Source organism: Schistocerca piceifrons, chromosome 3 (genome assembly GCF_021461385.2).
Source record: "Schistocerca piceifrons isolate TAMUIC-IGC-003096 chromosome 3, iqSchPice1.1, whole genome shotgun sequence".
Classification (NCBI taxonomy): Eukaryota; Metazoa; Arthropoda; class Insecta; order Orthoptera; family Acrididae; genus Schistocerca; species Schistocerca piceifrons.
The window spans coordinates 350,717,001-350,740,588 of record NC_060140.1 but is presented as its reverse complement, the minus strand read 5'-3'; the positions used below and the strand labels follow the sequence as shown (position 1 = coordinate 350,740,588).

General features: G+C 42.4%; 1 protein-coding gene across 1 annotated transcript in view; it reads right to left on the bottom strand.

The window, feature by feature from the left end:
* LOC124789817 (aminopeptidase N-like) overlaps window positions 1–23,588 on the bottom strand; it is a 154,088-nt gene that overhangs the window by 15,888 nt on the left and 114,612 nt on the right. The window contains exons 13-14 of the mRNA XM_047257300.1: window positions 15,235–15,431; window positions 9,941–10,105 (exon numbers count right to left, since the gene is read on the bottom strand). Coding sequence (XP_047113256.1) covers window positions 9,941–10,105; window positions 15,235–15,431 — 362 coding nt within the window. The remainder of the gene's footprint in view (window positions 1–9,940; window positions 10,106–15,234; window positions 15,432–23,588) is intronic.

Genomic DNA, 23,588 nt, shown 5'->3' with positions numbered 1-23,588 from the left:
TTGTCAGCAGTAGACACACATACACACACTCACACTCACACTCACACACACACACACACACACACACACACACACACAAGTGCAACTTGCTCACACGTATGCAATCTCAGAGAACTGAAACCACACTGCGAGCAGCAACACCAGCGCATGATGGGAGTGGCGACTGGGTAAGGAGGAGGCTGGGGCGAGGAGGGGGAGGGATAGTATGTTGGGAGTGGTGTACAGTGAAGTGTTACGGTTCAGACGGTGGGCAGGAGAGAAGGTCTGCAGAGGGGAGAGGGGGTAAGTAGCGGAAAGGAGAGAAATAAAAGAAATTAAAAGACTGGGTGTGGCGGTGAAATGACGGCTGTGTAGTGCTGGAATGGGAACAGGGAGGGGGCTGGATGGGTGAGGACAGTGACTAACGAAGGTTGAGGCCAGGAGGGTTACGGGAATGTAGGCTGTATTGCAGGGAAAGTTCCCACCTGCGCAATTCAGAAAAGCTGGTGTTGGTGGGAAGGATCCATATGGCACAGGCTGTGAAGCAGTCATTAAGATGAGGGATATCATGTTTGGCAGCGTGTTCAGCAACAGGGTAGTCCACTTGTTTCTTGGCCACAGTTTGTCGGTGGCCATTCATGCAGACAGACAGCTTGTTGGTTGTCATGCCTACATAGAATGTAGCACAGTGGTTGCAGCTTAGCTTGTAGATCAAGTGACTAGTTTCACGGTAGCCCTTCCTTTGATGGGATAGGTGATGTTAGTGACTGGACTGGAGTAGGTGGTGGCAGGAGGATGTATGGGACATGTCTTGCATCTAGGTCTATTACAGGGGTAGGAGCCATGAGATAAGAGATTGGGAGCAGGGGTTGTGTAAGGATGGACGAGTATATTGTGTAGGTTAGTGGACTGCGGAATACCACATTAGGAGGGGTGGGAAGGATAGTGGGCAGAACATCTCTCTTTTCAGGGCACGACAAGAGGTAATCAAAACCCTGAATGTAATTCAGTTGCTCCAGTCCCGGATGGTACTAGGGGAATGTTCCTCTGTGGCCGGACTGTGGAACTTTGGGAGGTGGTGGGAGACAGGAAGGATAAGGCATGGGAGACTTGTTTTTCTACAAGGATGGGAGGATAATTATGGTCAGTGAATGCTTCTGTGAGACCCTCGGTATATTTTGAGAGGGACTGCTCGTCACTGCAGATGCGATGACTATGGGTGACTAGGCTGTACGGAAGGGACTTCTTGGTATGGAATGGGTGGCAGCTGTCGAAGTGGAGGTATTGCTGGTGGTTAGTAGGTTTGATATGGAAGGCGGTACTGATGTAGCCATCTCTGAGGTGGAGGTCAACATCTAGGAAGGTGGCCTGTTGGGCTAAGTAGGACCAGGTGAAGCAAATGGGAGAGAAGTTGTTGAGGTTCTGGAGGAGTATGAATAAGGTGTCCTCACCTTCAATCCAGATAGCAAAGATGTCATCAATGAATCTGAACCAGGTGAGGGGTTTAGTATTCTGTGTTTTTAGGAAGGATTCCTCTAGTTGCCCATGAATAGGTTAGCATAGGAAGGTGCCATGTGGGTGCCCATAGCCGTACTATGGATTTGTTTGTAGGTAATGCCTACAAAGGAGAAGTAATTGTGGCTGAGGATATAGTTGGTCATGGGGACTAGGAAGGAATCTTTTCGTTGTGCCTATCGCGACTCAGCATCTCTGCTACATGGTGAGTAGCAACTTACATTCCATCGTGGATTTTCCATTGTTTGATTGCATATGATGTCTCCAAAGGCAAGGATTGGGAACCAGTGTGGTCTTTGCCTAAACGAGAGAAGGAAACTAATAAACATCATACTCGAATTGGCCGATATGTCAAACGATCATTAATCCCTCAAAGTGGGTCGCCCGAAAAAAGTGCTAACCTCAGTTTAGTTGGGAGTACCCTGATCACCACATCTGTTGCATTTTCGAATCCATCACGTGCTAGTAACAAGTAGATATACATGTACTATTCGAAAACGCCATCTACTCTTCTCTTATTCTATTTTGGTTGAATTTGAACAAGCATAAGACATGAAATACCTCAAAATACGCTCTTATGAACTAGCGCTTTCTTCCGCCGATCTCTGCTATTCAATCCTGGTCTAACTGTCCTCCCTAACTGTTGCGTGTTAACCTACAGATGCAGATTCAACAAATATGCGTACAGTAATTGTCAGCTATGGTACCTTATTCAGCACAGCAATAGCATATGACCATCTCTGAAACCAGAGTAGAAAGTCCTCTCGTCACCTAAGGGAGTTTAATACCCTCCAGTTGTCTTTTTTTCTAAATGAGAGGCTGTTTGCATGTTGGTGTGATTTAAGAGGAACCGTAGCGAGTTGCGCCATTTATAGTACATTAGTTTCCCACAAATGGTTCGCGATTGCTCTATTTGACATTCTGGATGCAATAATTTCTTCTTCTCTTTTTCAACACTTAATGGATTAGGAACATAGCCTTTTCCATCCACACAGATTGTCTGACCATGTGTTTTAGGCCTTCCAACATCTGTGCTTCATGGCTTTTTCAAAGGTAAGTCTCTTAATATCCATTATTTGTACGTGTTCGTACCTGGTGTTGCAGTATTTGGTTATTTTGCTTTCAATTGGCCCTACTTTCATATCTTGTCGCACTCTTTTTTTGTATGGTCTGTTTTTAGTAGCATTTTGTTCGTCTTAAAAAAGTCTTTCTATTTCGCCTGACGTTCTTTTTGTAGGTACCCAGAATACAATATCACGCTAAATTGCTGAAAGAACCAAAGCTTTATAAAATTTCTGTCTGGTCTTATTTATAAACACATTATGAATGATACTACATATATTTCCAAATATAGCTAATTTTACATCTATATCTTTATAACTGTTTAGGCCAATTTGACATACTAAATAAATGAAAGACAACACATTTTCTAAGATCACATTAACCACGATGTAATATATCTAGCCTGACCTAAACCCCAAAAAGCCACCCCTTTAGTTTCAGTTTTGGAAATCTCAACATTGTATTGTATACAAAGGTAATTCAGGTGGTTCAGGCACGTTGTAACTCCTCTTATTCTTATTTTAATGTCATGACATCATCTACATAAAATAAAACATTTACATGGTGTCTTTTGCCATTTTAATTCATTTGAATATGTTGCTTCCAATTCAGAATAAGTCATTAATGCAAATATTAAAAGTAGTGTGTTATACTGGGCACCCTTGTCGCACTCCTTTATTTATTAAAGTTTCATGTGTTCTTATTTCAACAGCATTTATCATAGTTTTTGATTCTTTGTATAGGCGTCTTACGCCTTTAATAACTCACTAGGATATCCGTTGCTTTCCATTATAGTTCAAATTTAGTTTCTGTTGATATTGTGAAATGCTTTAACGAAATCTGTAAATGTTATTCGTGTCTGCAAATTATATTCTCGTCTTAGGAATAAGGATTCGTTCTGTAGCGGTCGTGCGGTCATCAGCGGCTTTTCGTTTGATATCGCAGTCGCCAAGAACCATGATGATGCCCACACGTCCCTTTCCTGGACCACTGGCATCAATTTTTGTACACAGCTGGCACCTGACAGCCAGCATCTTGCGCAATAATTCTGGAAACCATCAAGTTTACCTGGAGACCGCAATACGACCGAAATGAAATTGACCAAATTGTGATCGTCGCCACCGCTCCATCTAGTACACAAGCGCAAGACAACAGAGTAGTCTTTCACAAAGTGAAATACAGCTGTTGTTGTTGTTTTCATGCTCTGTACCCTCCTTTTAATCATTCCCTCGACTGCCCTCTGTCACGTTTGGTGTTTCTATGGGATGTCAGAAACCTTTAAAATCAAAATATAACAGACGGTAAAGGTACCTAAACTGAGTGGTTTTGAGATCATGAACTAATAGCCACAAACGAAAATCACTTTTTATGTTGAAAAAATCTCTTAGCTACAAGTTGAGCTCATAGCAACTATTCAGAGAGACGACTGCTAAGTTGATGGGTGCTTGTTGCTGAATCTTCTTTCATTACGATCCGACATAATTTACTTCTGATGTGCCAACAATTCTTTGTTGAGAACCCGGGACAGCTCTCTGTGACTTGAACGATACAAATTTCTGATAACAGAGATACATTCCTTCCAGTCAGGATGAAAAATTTTCTCTGTTCTTTCGTTCAACATTCTGGGCACTTTATTCTGCTGCGCCATAATGAAATTCGTGTTCTCACGTTTCTGTATCGAATAATATCAAATTATCGACGACAAGTCATGAACTGTAAGCAGTGGATAAACTCCACTGTCGCCACATCACGGGCTTTCGTGTGTGGTTTTGAAAGAAGTACCTTCAAAGACGAATTGATAGCCATCGCATCTTATTAAATGGATCACAAACATGCGCCTCAGACGCAATGGTCACTCAAGATCTCTTACAGCCTCAAATATTTGTTTCGACTAATTGCACATCTCAGAATACGTATGAGTAGTTTCGCTTCATTTACTGTCTGTATAACGTCGACCCCAAAGGTTTTAGGTACATTGGAGGAGATAATTTTTCATTTGCCATAAGCTTGTATGCCGCTAGTTCTATTTATGTAACAATGCATTGCCAGGTGAAGGTGGCAACAATTAGTATATACTGCTAAACAGCTTCTACAGTTTCGGATACTATCCTGTTCGTCCAATGTAGTCAGTATTTACCCATAGATAAATGTGTCTTATTCATTAGTGCTCAGAAGTTTTCTCGCTATGAAACGTGAAGAAAATACGAAAGCAAGACTGAGCATACCTGACGTTCAAAGTTTTAACATCCCGATCACAATGGTGTGCTCCTGCTCCAAGAAACTTAGGCAACTAGTAGCAATTAACAGTATATGAAAACAAAATGTTTACCGAACATAAAGATACGTAAGCCTACAGTTGGACAGCTAACTACACTCCTGGAAATGGAAAAAAGAACACATTGACACCGGTGTGTCAGACCCACCATACTTGCTCCGGACACTGTGAGAGGGCTGTACAAGCAATGATCACACGCACGGCACAGCGGACACACCAGGAACCGCGGTGTTGGCCGTCGAATGGCGCTAGCTGCGCAGCATTTGTGCACCGCCGCCGTCAGTGTCAGCCAGTTTGCCGTGGCATACGGAGCTCCATCGCAGTCTTTAACACTGGTAGCATGCCGCGACAGCGTGGACGTGAACCGTATGTGCAGTTGACGGACTTTGAGTGAGGGCGTATAGTGGGCATGCGGGAGGCCGGGTGGACGTACCGCCGAATTGCTCAACACGTGGGGCGTGAGGTCTCCACAGTACATTGATGTTGTCGCCAGTGGTCGGCGGAAGGTGCACGTGCCCGTCGACCTGGGACCGAACCGCAGCGACGCACGGATGCACGCCAAGACCGTAGGATCCTACGCAGTGCCGTAGGGGACCGCACCGCCACTTCCCAGAAAATTAGGGACACTGTTGCTCCTGGGGTATCGGCGAGGACCATTCGCAACCGTCTCCATGAAGCTGGGCTACGGTCCCGCACACCGTTAGGCCGTCTTCCGCTCACGCCCCAACATCGTGCAGCCCGCCTCCAGTGGTGTTGCGACAGGCGTGAATGGAGGGACGAATGGAGACGTGTTGTCTTCAGCGATGAGAGTCGCTTCTGCCTTGGTGCCAATGATGGTCGTATGCGTGTTTGGCGCCGTGCAGGTGAGCGCCACAATCAGGACTGCATACGACCGAGGCACACAGGGCCAACACTCGGCATCATGGTGTGGGGAGCGATCTCCTACACTGGCCGTACACCACTGGTGATCGTCGAGGGGACACTGAATAGTGCATGGTACATCCAAACCGTCATCGAACCCATCGTTCTACCATTCCTAGACCGGCAAGGGAACTTGCTGTTCCAACAGGACAATGCACGTCCGCATGTATCCCGTGCCACCCAACGTGCTCTAGAAGGTGTAAGTCAACCACCCTGGCCAGCAAGATCTCCGGATCTGTCCCACATTGAGCATGTTTGGGACTGGATGAAGCGTCGTCTCACGCGGTCTGCACGTCCAGCACGAACGCTGGTCCAACTGAGGCGCCAGGTGGAAGTGGCATGGCAAGCCGTTCCACAGGACTACATCCAGCATCTCTACGATCGTCTCCATGGGAGAATAGCAGCCTGCATTGCTGCGAAAGGTGGATATACACTGTACTAGTGCCGACATTGTGCATGCTCTGTTGCCTGTGTCTATGTGCCTGTGGTTCTGTCAGTGTGATCATGTGATGTATCTGACCCCAGGAATGTGTCAATAAAGTTTCCCCTTCCTGGGACAATGAATTCACGGTGTTCTTATTTCAATTTCCAGGAGTGTATTATGATACGTGATCGCTCATATTATAATGTTTCACCATTGTAGGCCGCCAGGATACGGTAAACAAACTAACGTTTCCAGAATGAAATTTTCACTCTGCAGCTGAGGGCACATTGATATGAAACTTCATGGCAGATTAAAACTGTATGACGGACCGAGACTCGAACTCGTGACCTTTGCCTTTTGCGGGCAAGTGCTTTACTGTCTGAGCTACCGAAGCACGACTCACGACCCGTCCTCACGGCTTTTATTCTGCCGTACGAAGTTGAAAACTAACGTTGGTAATGACGTTATTATGCTCGATGACATGCACAAATTATGCGTTTCCCAACATCATTGGACGAGAGCGATATTATATCCTGTGCATTCTTGCTGAAAGAAGCTCTCTGTTTCATCTGTTTCCAAAAAAAGAAGGGGGGGGGGGTGACTTACGGAGATGAGAAATACACTACTGACTATTAAAATTGCTACAACACGAATATTACGTTCTACAGACGCGAAATTTAATCGACAGGAAGGAGATGCTGTGATATGCAAATGATTAGCTTTTCAGAGCATTCACACAAGGTTGGTGCCGGTGGCGACACCTACAACGTGCTGACATGAGGAAAGTTTCCAACCGATTTCTCATACACAAACAACAATTGACCGGAGTTGCCTGGTGAAACGTTGTTATGATGCCTCGTGTAAGGAGGAGAAATGCGTACCATCACGTTTCCGACTTTGATAAAGGTCGGATTGTAGCCTATCGCGATTACGGTTTATCGTATCGCGACACTGCTGTTCGCGTTGGTCGAGATCCAATGACTGTTAGCAGAATATGGAATCGGTGGGTTCAGGAGGGTAATACGGAACGCCGAGCTGGATCCCAACGGCCTCGTACGACTAAAAGTCGAGATGACAGGCATCTTATCTGAATGGCTGTAACGGATCGTGCAGCCACGTCTCGATCCCTGACGTTTGCAAGACAACAACCATGTGCACGAACAGTTCGACGACGTTTGCAGCAGCATGGACTATCAGCTCGGAGACCATGGCTGCGGTTACCCTTGACGCTGCATCACAGACAGGAGTGCCTGCGATGGTGTACCCAACGACGAACCTGCGTGCACGAATGGCAAAACGTCATTTTTTTGAATGAATCCAGGTTCGGTTTACAGCATCATGATGGTCGCATCCGTGTTTGGCGACATCGCGGTGAACGCACATCGGAAGCGTGTATTCGTCATCGCCATAGTGGCGTATGGCTACACGTCTCGGTCACCTCTTGTTCGCATTGACGGCACTTTGAAAGGTGGACGTCACATTTCAGACTAGTTACGACCCATGGCTCTACGCTTCATTCGATCCCTGCGAAACCCTACATTTCAGCAGGATAATGCACGACCGGATGTTGCAGGTCGTGTACGGGCCTTTCTGGATACAGAAAATGTTCGACTGCTGCCTTTGCCAGCACATTCTCCAGATTTCTCTCCAATTGAAAACGTCTGGTTAATGGTGGCCGAGCAACTGGCTCGTCACAATACGCCAGTCACTACTCTTGATGAACTGTGGTATCGTGTTGAAGCTGCATAGTCTGCTGTACCTGTACACGCCATCCAAGCTCTGTTTGACTCAATGCCCAGATGTATCAAGGCCGTTATTACGGCCAGAGGTGGTTGTTCTGGTAACTGATTTCTCAGGATCTACGCACCCAAATTGCGTGGAAATGTAATCACATGTTAGTTCTAGTAAAATATATTTGTCCAATGAAAACCAGTTTATCATCTGTATTTTTTTCTTGGCGTAGCAATTTTAATGGCCAGTAGTGTATGATTACACACTAAAATACCGAGCTGTTGTTGGAAGTACTTAGTCTCTCTCTGATTGGACTGTTGTTTTTTTTAATTTTTTTTTTAATTGGCTGTGACATAATATGAATTTGTAGCTTATGAGAGGGGTGAGGTGGGGAGGGAGGGGGAGGGATTCGGTGGGTGTGGGGATGGGAGAAGGGTGGGATGGGGAAAAGGGAGGGGATGTGCATGGGTTAGGGAGGAGGTGCGGTTTCAGAGTGCGGTGGGCATAATGATGGTATGTGTTTGTCCTCGTATGGAGGCAACCCAACAGTCAAAGATCAAATTGATCCAGTATGCCTGTTACTCTCGTTCCATGACTCAAACAGTACTTTCTTTCCTACTACTGTCTGCACTAGCATACTTCTGAAGTAAGTATCAGCCGTAGTGTGACACTGCATTTTCACATTTAAATTACATTGTAATAACATTACACTTGAATTACATCCATTCCAAATATACCGTGGAAAGGGGTCTGCGAGATGCATAAAAAGTCGGGAAACCACATGAATTGACTTAATACTGTGAAATACTATAACATTTCACTGCTAATACTAATAATATTATATCTTATACATTAATTTTAAGAGTTTCTGTTAAGATATTCTTCAGTGCAGTAGAAGTTCCGCAACAGTAAGTTCTTTAATTAAGTCGTAAGTCTCACTACATTACCCTGCAGACATCTTACTTATTCTGACAGTTATGTAAATTACTTCTTTCTGTGCTGATGTGACGTATTTTTAGAGATTGTTTTGGTGCTCATACTATATTTATGTTCTGAATTAAGTATTGGAAGAAAACAGAAATATTGATGACAACAAAGGATTTCTACAAGATACAGAGAAAAAATAGTCCAAATATCAAATTTTATGAAGAGGTCTCTGCAGGGTGTTCTATAATTAACAGAAAGTATAATTCTTATAAAACAATGCTGTGTTTTGAAAGTATCAGATATGTAAAAAGTTGACTACTTAATTCTCTGTCATACTTGTCTTGTTTGGCACTTAACCCAAATTCTGTGCAAAGTTGGCTACCCAGTCCCCAGAAGAATTCTGGGTCTTCCGTGCTTTCAACGAGAAGAACTGTCACCTGCGATCTTAGCCGTTGGTGTCTGTATTCGTTGCACTCTTATTTTAGTTCTGCAACCTTCTCACTTACCATGTACCTCCTTCGTCATGCAAATTATAGGTTCAGCGTACAGGAAACAGACTGTGGGAAGTTCACCACTTTTTCTCGTACACTATGAGAATGCTGAATATTTGTTCTTTTTTCCATAAATGACATAAAATCATTGTACAAATCAGGGAATGTTACCACTAGCCAATATAATTGTCCGTCTTGATCACTATTTATGTTTTTATTTTTTTAAAATATACACCTCAATGCGTTTCGGCCACAGCCATCATCACAATCACTTTTAAGATCTCGATGCACTGTATCTCGTCAATTCACATCTACACTTGCACCTTGAGACAAGGGACATGTGTACATGTGAACAGACGAGATACAATATATTGAGATCTTAAATGTGATTCCATCAGTCACTTTACAAGTGAACATGTGAATTGGCGAGATACAGTGTATTGAGATCTTAAATGTGATTGTAATGATGGCTGTGGCCGAAACGCTTTGAGGCGTGTATTTAAAATAATAAAAATGTAAATGGCAACGAAGAGGGACAATTATACTGACTGAATGTTTGTGCCAGAATGGTTGATTTAACGCACCCACGCAGTAGTTACCACAATCGTAGATCACCTGAAAGCCGCGGGATCCTCCTGGCAGGTGAGCGCGTCCAGTATGACGCTCTGTTCAGAGATGACGCTAGTGTTCTGGTACAGCTCCTGCAGGAAATCGTACGCCTCCGCACCGCCCTGGCGAATACCTTCGCAATACACGACGCTTTTCATATCCGGGTCCACCCTGGAAAAGAGAGTGTGTATTGTGATTAGGTGTTCTCTAGCCATTTCCAGGCGAAATAAGGTTCTGAAATAAACACGTAAACAGACGCTGCTTTTTATTAGCACGCGTGACATAATTATTGATGTTAATTTTAATTGTTAATTCATTAATCTTCCATTTACAAAGATTTTAATGTTTTGTCAATTGCTTGTTCTTTGGAGGAGATGTGTTTTGGAGGTAAGTTGGAACGGCAGTTGAATGCACGTGGCTCGTGGTGATGGAACAATTTTGCAGTGGAAATGTTTGTATTTTTCGTAAACAAACCACGATGACTCAAAGAAAAATTCTGCAGATTATTATTGTGACATACACATATAGGGAGACAAGCTGCAGTAAGACCTAGGATTCCCTTTCCTAGAGGAGCAACGTACATCCCAAGGAATTTAGGTTAAGTATTCATTTTACCAGCAACAGAGAACTGACTCTATGAATACAACTCTTTTAGTTTTCCGGACGTTTATCTGGTGTTGGAGGAGACAAACAAATATGTGCCTAATTCTGTAAGTGCAGACATTACTATTCGATGTAATCTTTAACGTGACAAGATCCCTCTGATCACATCGATAGTAATTGGAATGCTTCCCAAGGTAGCGGAAACATTTCAGTATCAGATATCAAATACAACTCAGCGTGTTGTTGTTAAAGGGAGAAGGCAAAGCAACGAAGGAGGACTGTTAGGTACGATACCACTTATTAGTGTTACGACCCAATAAGCTGAGAGAATATGTACCTGTATTTTGCTGTTGAGGTCAGGTTACAAATCCAGCTAGTGAAAAACGATGTTTTTTATCATTATAGGAAATTTTGATAGCTTTTGTATTTTGATAATGGTGCATGTTGATCAGTGGAAGGCTCTGATTTTGGATTAGATGTGAATGATTTTTTTGAACTTGAGCTACGTCTAAGTCGCAGTCATGTCGACTCCACCTACCGCCAAAATTTATAACACGGTTTTACTGGATAGCTGAAACTAAAATGGAGGAGATTTTCACCTCTACCTGTAATAGACGAGTTTAAAAATTTTTCTTATCATTTTTTTAAATGATATCTTTAACTTTTTGTGTGCTCCTGCCGTTATCCGAAATTACAAAAATTACTCCTGAAAAGGAGGTTTTTTGAAATGTGAAAAATGTTCCAAGGTACAACATAGTCATATGCTTAGGAACAAATTTTTTATTGAAACTTAAAAGTGTTGCAATCCTGAAGCTCTTGTCAATACTATATTTAATACGCTAGTCTATCCGTTACATTATTATTCTACTACACACCAGTAATGAGTGAGTGAAATCAAAATAAGTAGAAATATTATCAAAAACTAATTACAAGCTAAATTTATTTGAAATTAAAGCAGTTGGAAATTAACATAAATTTACAGTTCCGAGACAGATACAATCGTTAACGCATTAAAGAAACCCAGTTCCTTTACAAGTATCAAACATCACATGTTTCATGGTAGAAGACCTTCTCCCGACTGAAGGTACGAAATGGTTCACGCCACTTGAAATATGGCTTAAGCATCCACACTTTATGTAACTGTCTCCGAAATATACAGAATTTTACTCACCATGATGGTCAGTAACTGAAGGATTAGCAATGTCATCTAAATAACTTTAACGTATATATAGGGTAACCTAGGAGGAATGGACAGTATTCAGGCACATGATAGGAACGATCATTCAAAGAAAAAGGAAGTACTTAACGTGGGTTCTAAAATGCATACCTTAAGACCATTAGCACTTCTTCATTTTCGATATTGTGAGACAAATCTCTTTTAGTGCAAAGTCTTTGCTTTCCATGTTTTGGGAGGAGATAATACAGACCAAAACAAGAAAAAATTCTCGAGTAAACATGGCCCCTAAAATGCATACCTTAAGAGCTATGAGCACTGGTTCAGTAGAGGAGACGTGTTTAATAGTAACTTAGATAAACAAGAGCCCATAGCTCTTAAGGTATACACTTTAGAGTCCATATTTACTGGCCATTTTTCGCTTTGGCCCACACTACCACCTCTCAAAACATGGAAAGCATAGAGCATGCAGTAGAAAAAGGTTTGTTTCACAGTCTCGAACATGAAGAATTGCTGATAGGTCTTAAGGCATGCAGCTTAGAGCCCCTGTTTACTACACTTTTTTGCTTCGAATTATCGTTCTGTCATATCTCTGAATATTCACCTTTCCTCCTGTCACAACCTGTGTTATACAGTTCGAAATATTTATATTTTCTGTATAAAATAAGACCTCATGACTCACAACAACAAAAACAGGGGACAATACCGAAAACTTCTTAGAATGGTCTTTAATGCGCATTCCTTAATGTGATTCTAAAATTTGTCACTAGACTGAAACACTGAACAGGAAACATCATGTGTTGATACTACACTATCCATCAGGTACTACACTCTCCATTAACTGCACTACGTTTGCCTCATTAAGACATAGGATGGCAGAGCCCTACGTCAGTATTTTCAGAAACCGGGAGGTCCTTTGACTGTGACGCGAAAATCCTGTAAGCTGGACACATATATTCAGCGAAACATATCTAGTTCGTTAACATAAGCTGCACTTATGATTGTATTTCATTTCCCGACTATCGGGAATGAATCATCTTCAGTGTTTTTAAGGTACCCTGCAGCAGTCGGTAAATACGGAACGCTTGTAAGATCACGCTCTTGTCCGTCTGTCCATCTACTAAGTTCCATTTTTCTCAGGAATGGATATACATATCAAGTTGAATGCATCAAGCTGAAAGTTATGTCAAATAGTAAGGCCTATGAACTCTTGACAATTTAAAAAAATTTAAGCTTCTAAGTCGATAGAATCAAAAGATACGGCCATTTCTGTCACATATTTTGATAATCGCAAACTCACTTATCAAAACCCGTTGAAATAAAAGTCATGAAATATAGGAAAGCGAGGAAAGATAGGAAAGCGAGGTTTCACAGTACAAGTAAAGGAGGAAAACCGAAAATTGTTACTTTGTAATTACATAACATACAATTTTTTCTCGTTTGTCGCTAGTGTGTCTGTATGTCCTTTCGTTAAGACCTATTTTTGTCAAGAATGGGCAAAGATGTCATGTTGAAATTTACGTCAAATCCCAAGGTCTACACATCCTTGCCAGTGTAACAGATTTACATTTCTAAGTCAATAAAAGCAAAAGATACTGCTATTTATTTCACTTTTTTTGTACGCGCAAACTCATTCATCACAACCCATAGATCAACTACCTCCACTACTGAACATTAAAATGGCTACACCAAGAAGAAATGCAGATGATAAACGGGTATTCATTGGACAAATATATTATACTAGAACTGACAAGTGGTCACATTTTCATTCAGTTTGGGTGCATAGATCCTGAGGAATCAGTACCCAGAACAACCACCTCTGGCCGTAATAACGGCCTTGATACGCCTGGGCATTGAGTCAAACAGAGCTGGGATGGCGTGTACAGGTACAGCTGCCCATGCACCTTCATCACGATACCACTGTTCATCAAGAGCAGTGACTGGCGTCTTGTGACGAGCCAGATGCTCGGCCACCATTTACCAGACGTTTTCAGTTGGTAAGAGATCTGGAGAATGTGCTGGCCAGGGCAGCAGTCGAACATTTCCTGTATCCAGGGAGGCCCGTAAAGGATCTGCAACATGCGGTCGTGCATTATCCTGCTGAAATGTAGGGTTTCGCAGGGATCGAATGAAAGGTAGAGCCACGGTCGTAACACATCTGAAATGTAACGTCCACTGTTTCAAGTGCCATCAATGCGAACAAGAGGTGACCGAAACGTGTAACCAATGGCACCCCATACCATCACGCCAGGTGATACGTCAGTATGGCGATGACGGATACGCGCTTCCAATGTGCGTTCACCGCGATGTCGCCAAACACGGGTGCGACCACCATGATGCTGTAAACAGAACCTGGATACATCCGAAAAAATTAGGTTTTGCCATTCGTGTACCCAGGTTCGTCGTTGAGTACACCATTGCAAGCGCTCCTGTCTGTGATGCATCGTCAAAGGTAACCGCAGCCATGGTCTCCGAGCTGATAGTCCATGCTGCTGCAAACGATACGATAAACCGCAATCGCGGCAGGCTACAATCCGACCTTTATCAAAGTCGGAAATGTGATGGTGCGCATTTCTCCTCCTTACACGAGGCATCACAACAACGTTTCACCAGGCAACGCCGGTCAACTGCTGTTTGTGTATGAGAAATCGGTTGGAAGCTTTCCTCATGTCAGCACGTTGTATGTATCGCCACCGGCGCCAACCTTGTGTGAATTCTCTGAAAAGCTAATCATTTGCATTCTTCCTGTCCGTTAAATTTCGCGTCTGTAGCACGCCATCTTCGTGGTGTAGCAATTTTAATGGCAAGTAGTGTATATACATAATTACTCGCATTTACCAGCTCTTTTTTTTCCCTCGCAGAGAGCAGGGAAACGGAAATGTTATTACAATTAACCACCATAGAGCACAGTGAATTTGAAACAAAACGCAATGAACATTTTTATTCAGTTAAAGATATACCAGCAATAGGTATTCTATGCTCTGATTCTAACATTTTGTTCAGTGATATATGGAAAACAAAGCGAGTAATTGACTTACCACTAATACGCACAACGGCAAGTATCTTGTCGCTTTATTTTGATAGCGTGTTTTGACAGTGGGGACTATGCTTACGTTCTAATAACGGAAATTTTATGTTATTTACTTCACTTTGGTATGTGGCCGTGTTTTCTCTTTTCTGTTTAGAGACTTTTGAAATGCCAATTAAAGTAGGTTTGATGAAGGTAAATATTTCGGATGATAACAGGCTTTCTGAAAATAGAAATGTCATACAATCCGTGACGATACTGTAATGAATACTATGTAAGAACTTGACATGTACTTGTAACGTCATACAGTGTTACGAGGTATGCCTGTCACCTGTGGATGTGATCATAACCGGTAGCTAAAGGAAACACATAATAAGCAGACGTGGTGGACATGAATGAGTTTGTATGTCTCCTTGTCAACCTGTTGTTTTGTACTCTCCTGGAAAATCAATCTTGTGCTCGCAGTGACTCGGACAGGGACGATCACAGTCTTACCAGTTGGCGGTGTCATTAGGATCGGCCATGTAGCGCTCGAACTGGCCGAACGTGGTGTTCCTGCACTCGGTCTGGTTGCCGTCACAGGCGAGCCTGGCCACAGTTGCACGCAGGATCCGCGTCACGTGAGAGTCATCTGGGTCCGCCTCGTAACCCAAGGCAGCCGTCACCTTGGCCACAAGAGTCTGCGACAGCGTCTGCAGCGATGCCGACTTATTATTATTATTCAAAAAATGTTCAAATGTGTGTGAAATTTTATGGGACTTAACTGCTAAGGTACTCAGTCCCTAAGGACAAACACACACACCCATGCCCGAGGGAGGACTCGAACCTCCGCCGGGACCAGCCGATTATTATTATTGCTAGTATTATTAATAAAAACATGTCGAGGCACAAAATGTTTACATCCAGCTTAATTTGTACAAACATTAATTTGTGTTATATGATGATGACAGAAGAAGAGATCGATTTATTACCGATTTAATAGCGACAATAATGTACACGAGAATTATCGAGATAGAAAATGGGGTACTGAAGACCAAGAGAGAACAATAGGATTGGACGACTAAGAACGAAGTGCTCGGATTAGAAAGAGTGTAAGACAGGGATGCAGTTCAGTCTGTACATCGAAGAAGCAATGAATGAAATAAAGAAAAGATTCAAGAGTGGGATTAAAATTCAGCGTGAAGGGGTCTCAATAATATGATGACACTGCTATCTTAGCGAAGGTGAAGTCGAATTACCGGATCTATTGAATAAACAGTCTAATGATTGTAGAATATGGATTGAGAGTAAACCGAAGGAAGACGAAATTAATGAGAAGCAGCAGAAGTACGAATAGAAAGGAACGTAACATTAAAATTGCTGGTTACCAAGTAGATGAAGTTAGGGAAAACTGCTGCCTTGGAAGCAAAATAACCCGTGACGACGATGCCAGGAGGACATAAAAAGCAGATTAGCGCAAGAAAAAAGGACGTTCTGGCGAAGAGAAGTCACTAGCACCAAACACCGGTCTTAAGTTGAGGATGAAATTTTTGAGAATGTACATCTAGATCACGCCACTGTGTGGTAGTGAATCATGGACTGCGGTAAAACCGGAACACAAGAGAATCGAACTATTTTAGGTGTCGTGCTACTGAATAATGTTGAAATTAGATGGACCTATAAGGCATGGAATGAGAATGGTCTCCGCAGAATCGGTGAAGAAAGGAACATATGGTAAAAACTGACAAGGAAAAGGTCAGACAGGGTATCAGGACATGTGTTAAGACATCAGGGAATAACTTCCATGATAAGCGGAAGCTCTAGAGGGTTCGTCAGAGCTTAGGGGAAGACAGAAACTAGAATACACAGAACAAATAATTGAGGATGTAGTTTGTTAGTGTAGAGGTTGGTGCGGAAGGCGAATTCGTGGGTGCCGCATCAAACCAGTGAGAAGACTGATGACTCAAGGATATATATATATATATATATATATATATATATATATATATATATATATATATATATATATATATATATACGAGGGATGGAACTTAAATAGTGGCAACTATTTATTCACTACAAAAGAGTTACAACAGAGCCTGTTGTGTTGATGGTGCTAATGGAGCGGTGTAAAGTTTCGGTGACTCTCGTGTACGACTGTGATGGTATTGTTCTAAAACATTACGTTCTTCCACTGCAGACCGTCAATGCACAGTATTACTGTTCGTTTTTGGAGCATCACCTGCGGCCAGGTCTGCGAAAGAAGCCGTGACACTTTCTACGCCACCCACCCGTCATTTTGCACGACAATGCGCGGGCGCATACAGCCCAAGCTGTGACTGCTCTGTTCGGTCGATGGGCCTGGGAAGTACTGTACCATCCATCATACTCCCCGGACTTAAGTCCTTGCGACTGATTTGATTCCGAAGATGAAGGAACCACCTCGTGGTATTCGTTTCAGAACTGTTCTAGAGATTCAACAGGCAGTAGACCTCTCCATTCGCAACATCAACAGAACAGGCTCTGCTAACGGTATACTACGCCTTCCACATCGCTGGCAACGGGTTCTACACAACGCTGGTGACTACTTTGAAGGGCAGTAACAGGGGCAAGCATGTAACTCTTTTGTATCGGTTGTGAATAAATAGTTGCCGCTATTTAAATTCCAACTATATTTACACTTTATGTATTTAATTTTTAAATAGTTCTTTCTATATATTTATTTTTTTATATATAATGAGAAGAATGTTGCACGTAAGTAAATATAATGATAATTTCAAAAGGGCAAACGTTGAAAACTGATTGAATATCGTGTACAGCGTCACTGGAGAATAGTGAAGTGTTACCCGGTGATCGTAGTCGTCGAATGTTTCAATACACCCGGAGAGGTAACGTTTTACGATGCCCCGGCCACTCAGATGGCAACTTGGACACTGTATCTCTCCAGTTAAGCAGTTCAGCGGTTTTGTGACAGGAAATGGGTATGTTCTGTAATAAAATATTGACTCGGGACTCAGAATTGTGGACAATACGAATAAACTTTTCTGTGGACCCGGATGAATAAGTGCAGAGAGTCAACCAGCAGTTGGAAGTGCGGATATCAACAGTGAAGAAGGTTCTCCAGAAACGACTGCGTTAGATGCTATACAGACTGCAGCCAGATCATCCCGGAAAGAGACAGACGTTTTATAATAATTACGGCTTTTGCCGTCCCGGGCGAAGGTTCGTCATTATGATTAATGAAACGAAATGTTGCATTCCAGTCAAAAGAGACAGTTTTCTGCCATCTGAGATAGTACATAATTAATTGAAACGTAAACGTGTTTCACTTCGTTTCTAAGCAAAAGTATGTTCTGCTCATTTCCTTCGTCAATGTAATTATCACTAGACAAATGTAGTTGGACATGTTGAGACTTTGGTTACTGTCGTAACTCAGTGCAATAGAGGGGGGAATATGAGGTCATTTTCCGGTAACGGCCTTCCACGTCATTGGTTCGAGCAAGAGTGCCAAAGATGCCATCCAACGGATCAATAAGTTGGTCGTACACTGGCCATAGATGACACCTGCTGTAAATGGCCATTTCGCATGATGTGTCTCTCAATGTGTGATTTCTTCCTGAAGCCTTTCTTGGAGGGCAAATTTTACAATACTGCACTTCCGGCGACATTGCCAGAAATACGAATCTCCGTTACCACAGACGTCTAAAGCACTGCGGCACTTCTACATCTACATCTACATCCATACTCCTCAAGCCACCTGACGGTGTGTGGCGGAGGGTACTTTGAGTACCTCTAGTACCTCTATCGGTTCTCCTTTCTATTCCAGTCTACCATTGCTCGTGCAAAGAAAGATTGTCGGTATGCCTCTGTGTGCCTCATGGTCTCTTCGCGAGATATACGTAGGAGGGAGCAATATACTGCTTGACTCCTCGGTGAAGGTACGTTCTCGAAACTTCAACAAAAGCCCGTACCGAGCTACTGAGCGTCTCTCTTGCAGAGTCTTCCACTGGAGTTTATCTATCATCTCCGTAACGCTTTCGCGATTACTAAATGATCCTGTAACGAAGCGGGCTGCTCTCTGTTGGATCTTCTCTATCTCTTCTATCAACCCTATCTCGTAGGGATCCCACACTGGGGAGCAGTAGTGAAGCAGTGGGCGAACAAGTGTACTGTAACCTACTTCCTTTGTTTTCGGATTGCATTTCCTTAGGATTCTTCCAATGAATCTCAGTCTGGCATCTGCTTTACCGACAATTAATTTTATATGGTCATTCCATTTTAAATCACTCCTAATGCCTACTCCCAGATAGTTTATGGAATTAACTGCTTCCAGTTGCTGACCTGCTATATTGTAGCTAAATGATTAAGGATCTTTCTTTCTGTGTATTCGCAGCACATTACACTTGTCTACATTGAGATTCAATTGCCATTCCCTGCACCATGCATCAATTCGTTGCAGATCCTCATGCATTTCAGTACAATTTTCCATTGTTACAACTTCTCGATATACTACAGCATCATCTGCAAAAAGCCTCAGTGAACTTCCGATGTTGTCCACAAGGTCATTTATGTATATTGTGAATAGCAACGGTCCTACGACACTCCCCTGCGGCACACCTGAAATCACTCTTACTTCGGAAGACTTCTCTCCATTGAGAATGGCATGCTGCTTTCTATTATCTAGGAACTCTTCAATCCAATCACACAATTGGTCTGATAGTCCATATGCTCTTACTTTGTCCATTAAACGACTGTAGGGAACTGTATCGAACGCCCTGCGGAAGTCAAGAAACACGGAATCTACCTGGGAACCCGTGTCTATGGCTCACTGAGTCTCGTGGACGAATAGCGGGAGCTAGGTTTCACACGATCGTCTTTTTCGAAACCCATGCTGATTCCTACAGACTATATTTCTAGTCTCCAGAAATGTCATTATACTCGAACGTAATACGTGCTCCAAAATTCTACAAGTGATCGACTTCATAGATATAGGTCTATAGTTCTGTACATCTGTTCGACGCCCCTTCTTGAAAACGGGGATGACCTGTGCCCTTTTCCAATCCTCTGGAACGCTACGCTCTTCTAGAGACCTACAGTACACCGCTGCAAGAAGGAGATCGAGTTCCTTCGCGTACTCTGTGTAAAATCGAACTGGTATCCCATCGGGTCCAGCGGCCTTTCCTCTTTTGAGCGATTTTAATTGTTTTTCTATCCCTCTGTCATCTATTTCGATATCTACCATTTTGTCATCTGTGCAACAATCTAGAGAAGGAACTACAGTGCTGTCTTCCTCTGTGAAACAGCTTTGGAAAAATACTTGAGAGGGATTTGCTAAAATGCAGCTACCTGTTGGCTGTCTGTCGTAATAGACCTGGGGTTCACATCGATTGTCTCTGAAATCGTTGTGGTAAAATAGAGATGTTCCATTGAGATAGTAAAATGTTATGCATTTACGCTCAGTGGTGCTAAAAGTTAGTCTTGTAATCACTCTGTAACAAGAAACTGAAACTAAAAAGTGGTGGTGTATGGCGATACAATTACTGTGGATTCATTAGTCACACAAACGCGTCTGACTGGCCAAGGGTATATTAAGCGCAATACTCGCTGTAACTTAACACTACCAGAAACTGCTATGCGTATTTGTACTTCAGCGTTAGAAATGTTTTCCGATAGATTTGTGTGTGTAATCGAAATTGCACCTTTCTTTCCGCAATATTAGAAACATCAGAGTAACGTCAAACAAACATTATAAGTAAAAATTACATTAGTAACTACTTTTTTTAGAAGTTCCACTGTCACCCGAAGAAAACTGATGTAAGTTACAAATTCTGACTACGCCGTTTCCAGTCACCACGTTAAACACTTCATTAACGAAGGGAAACGGTTCCATTCTTAGGAAATAGCAATTTACAAACAAGCATCTGGAAAGGGATGCGAATCAGAAGGGTATTTCTATATTGTACATATTACACTAAGGTCTTAATGACGTTCCATTACAAATTAAATTGTCGGAGTAGAGAGAGAAATATCGTTTTTCTTCTGTCATGTTGGGCGCAATTAACTCTGATCAGTTTTTGGGTCTCTTAGTACCGCTGCAATAGCAGTTGTTCATTTCTCAAATGTTACTGAAAAAAAACCAGTGGCTGCAGGAATCAGAACAGCGTCTTTTACAGGATAGGGAGGACAGAAAGAATGCAAGTTTTAAAATAGGTTATGATTCAAACAAATCTTCAGTTTGAGAAAGAAACCAACTAACACAATTCTGAAATACTGCATCAGCACAAACAGCATGTGGTTAAAAATTTTCAGCATTCAGCATAAATTTTATTTCCACCCAATTTTAACTCAGTCATTGTGAAATACCAGCTATCTTTATTGCATCAAAATATTCGAAAACTAAGAAGTAAAATTAATAAACTACTTTTCTGCATTGATGAATTAGAGTTTGTAAGGTGTCAGGCAAATACAACACCTTCCATGAAAACCCTGACATGATAGCAAATCCGACAGTATGTCACACAGTTCCGAATAAATCCTGACATTAAATTAACCAAAGTAATACGATCAATGAGTGAGCAAATGGAATACCACAGACTAACACAAGAACGCCTAAATGCATGTCACACCTTCCCACCATGAAACACACGCAGTTCTGAGGGGAGAAACGAGAACAGCTGCCGAGAGCAGAATCGTGTAGGCTAGGAGGCCCTACGATAAGAGACGGACACCCACGTCGCCAGCCGACCGCCAAAATCACCCCCAGCTCATGTTAAAAGATAGAGCCCTCCAGCCCATGTTAAAAGATAGAGCCCTCCAGAAGAACAGTATAGATCTTACGATAACACTAGAAGAGCCACACCAGCTGCAAGTTTTAGCGTGAGACTTCTTCGCGTCTCTGTTACATCGCAAACGTTAAAAACATTTCCCCACCACGAAAAGTATAACGTTTCTCATTGGATAGACACAATTTTTGTAGGCGGAGCTTAAGGTTAACATTGAGACCCTGATTGGTCAGTTGAAAACACAGCCAGATAGTTTTTTTAAAACCAACTTTGGTAAATTGTAGTAAGGGGAAGTTAAGAGTCAGTTGCTTCAGAGACGGCGAGGTGCGTGGAGTTGTGCCGCCCACTGCCCCCTGATGCTGCCTAAAGACCGACAAGGTAATGAACGCACGCGATGCCACATTTTTGAGCGCATAAAGCTTGACTCAGAACTGCAGAAGTCTCATCTGTTACATCCCCTTTTTACGTAATACTAGTGTCGATCGTCAATTAAATCTCATGGTGTTCACATTTGCTACTTGAAGTAAAAATCTGAAACGCGATGATTTTCTGTTATATAATTATTGAGAAGCCACGTCAGCCACTGTAATTTACGACAAGTTAGATGATTAATTAAAGATAATTGAGGGTCACTGTAGACCATTTTGATAGTTTTCTCTTTTATGAAACTTAGCTTAAATCTAGATTATAGATATGATATGGCATAGGTCATCCTTCGATCCATCGTAGAACTTGGAAACCCATTCAGGGAATATCTGTTCACATTTTTGTTGAACGCAATTGGTTTTTATCATACTGTATTAAAATATTTCCTTTTATCAATAGTGCAATTTATAAAGAATGTTTTGTGAGTAGAATAAAATTTCCAATGGTAAACTTAACTGCTTTTTCGACGTTATTTTACCAGCTAACTAAAAATAGGAAAGCCTTGAACCCCTTCCACTAAATTTAGTTAGTATTAAGATTCTTTTACAGGGAGTGCAGTGGAGCTGACGCTGAAATCATTAAGTATTTGATTATATTATCGTTAGTCTCACTGAACTCTTCTGAAGTCTACATGTCATGTGTGGTCTGGCGTCTCCTTACCAGCAACAGGTTCCCGGTTCAGACAAGTCAATTCCCTAAAAAAACACGCTCAGAGCGTCGTTGCGCGAAAGTGGTAGGGAGACACGACTTAGAACAAACAGACGCCACGCAGAATGTTAGAAGTTAACAAATTTAGTTTATACAGGGTGTTACAAAAAGGTATGGCCAAACTTTCAGGAAACATTCCTCACACACAAAGAAAGAAAATATGTTATGTGGACATGTGTCCGGAAACGCTTACTTTCCATGTTAGAGCTCATTTTATTACTTCTCTTCAAATCACATTAATCATGGAATGGAAACACACATCAACAGAATGTACCAGCATGACTTCAAACACTCTGTTACAGGAAATGTTCAAAATGTCCTCCGTTAGCGAGGATACATGCGTCCACCCTCCATCTCATGGAATCCCTGATGCGCTGATGCAGCCCTGGAGAATGGCGTATTGTATCACAGCCGTCCACAATACGAGCACGAAGAGTCTCTACATTTGGTACCGGGGTTGCGTAGACAAGAGCTTTCAAATGCCCCCATAAATGAAAGTCAAGAGGGTTGAGGTCAGGAGAGCGTGGAGGCCATGGATTTGGTCCGCCTCTACCAATCCATCGGTCACCGAATCTGTTGTTGAGAAGCGCACGAACACTTGGACAGAAATGTGCAGGAGCTCCATCGTCATATACCACATGTTGTATCGTACTTGTAAAGGCACATGTTCTAGCAGCAGGGGTAGAGTATCCCGTATGAAATCATGATAACGTGCTCCACTGAGCGTAGGTGGCAGAACATGGGGCCCAATCAAGACATCACCAACAATGCCTGCCCAAACGTTCACAGAAAATCTGTGTTGATGACGTGATTGCACAATTGCGCGCGGATTCTCATCAGCCCACACATGTTGATTGTGAAAATTTACAATCTGATCACGTTGTAATGAAGCCTCATCCGTAAAGAGAACATTTGCACAGAAATGAGGATTGACACATTGTTGGATGAACCATT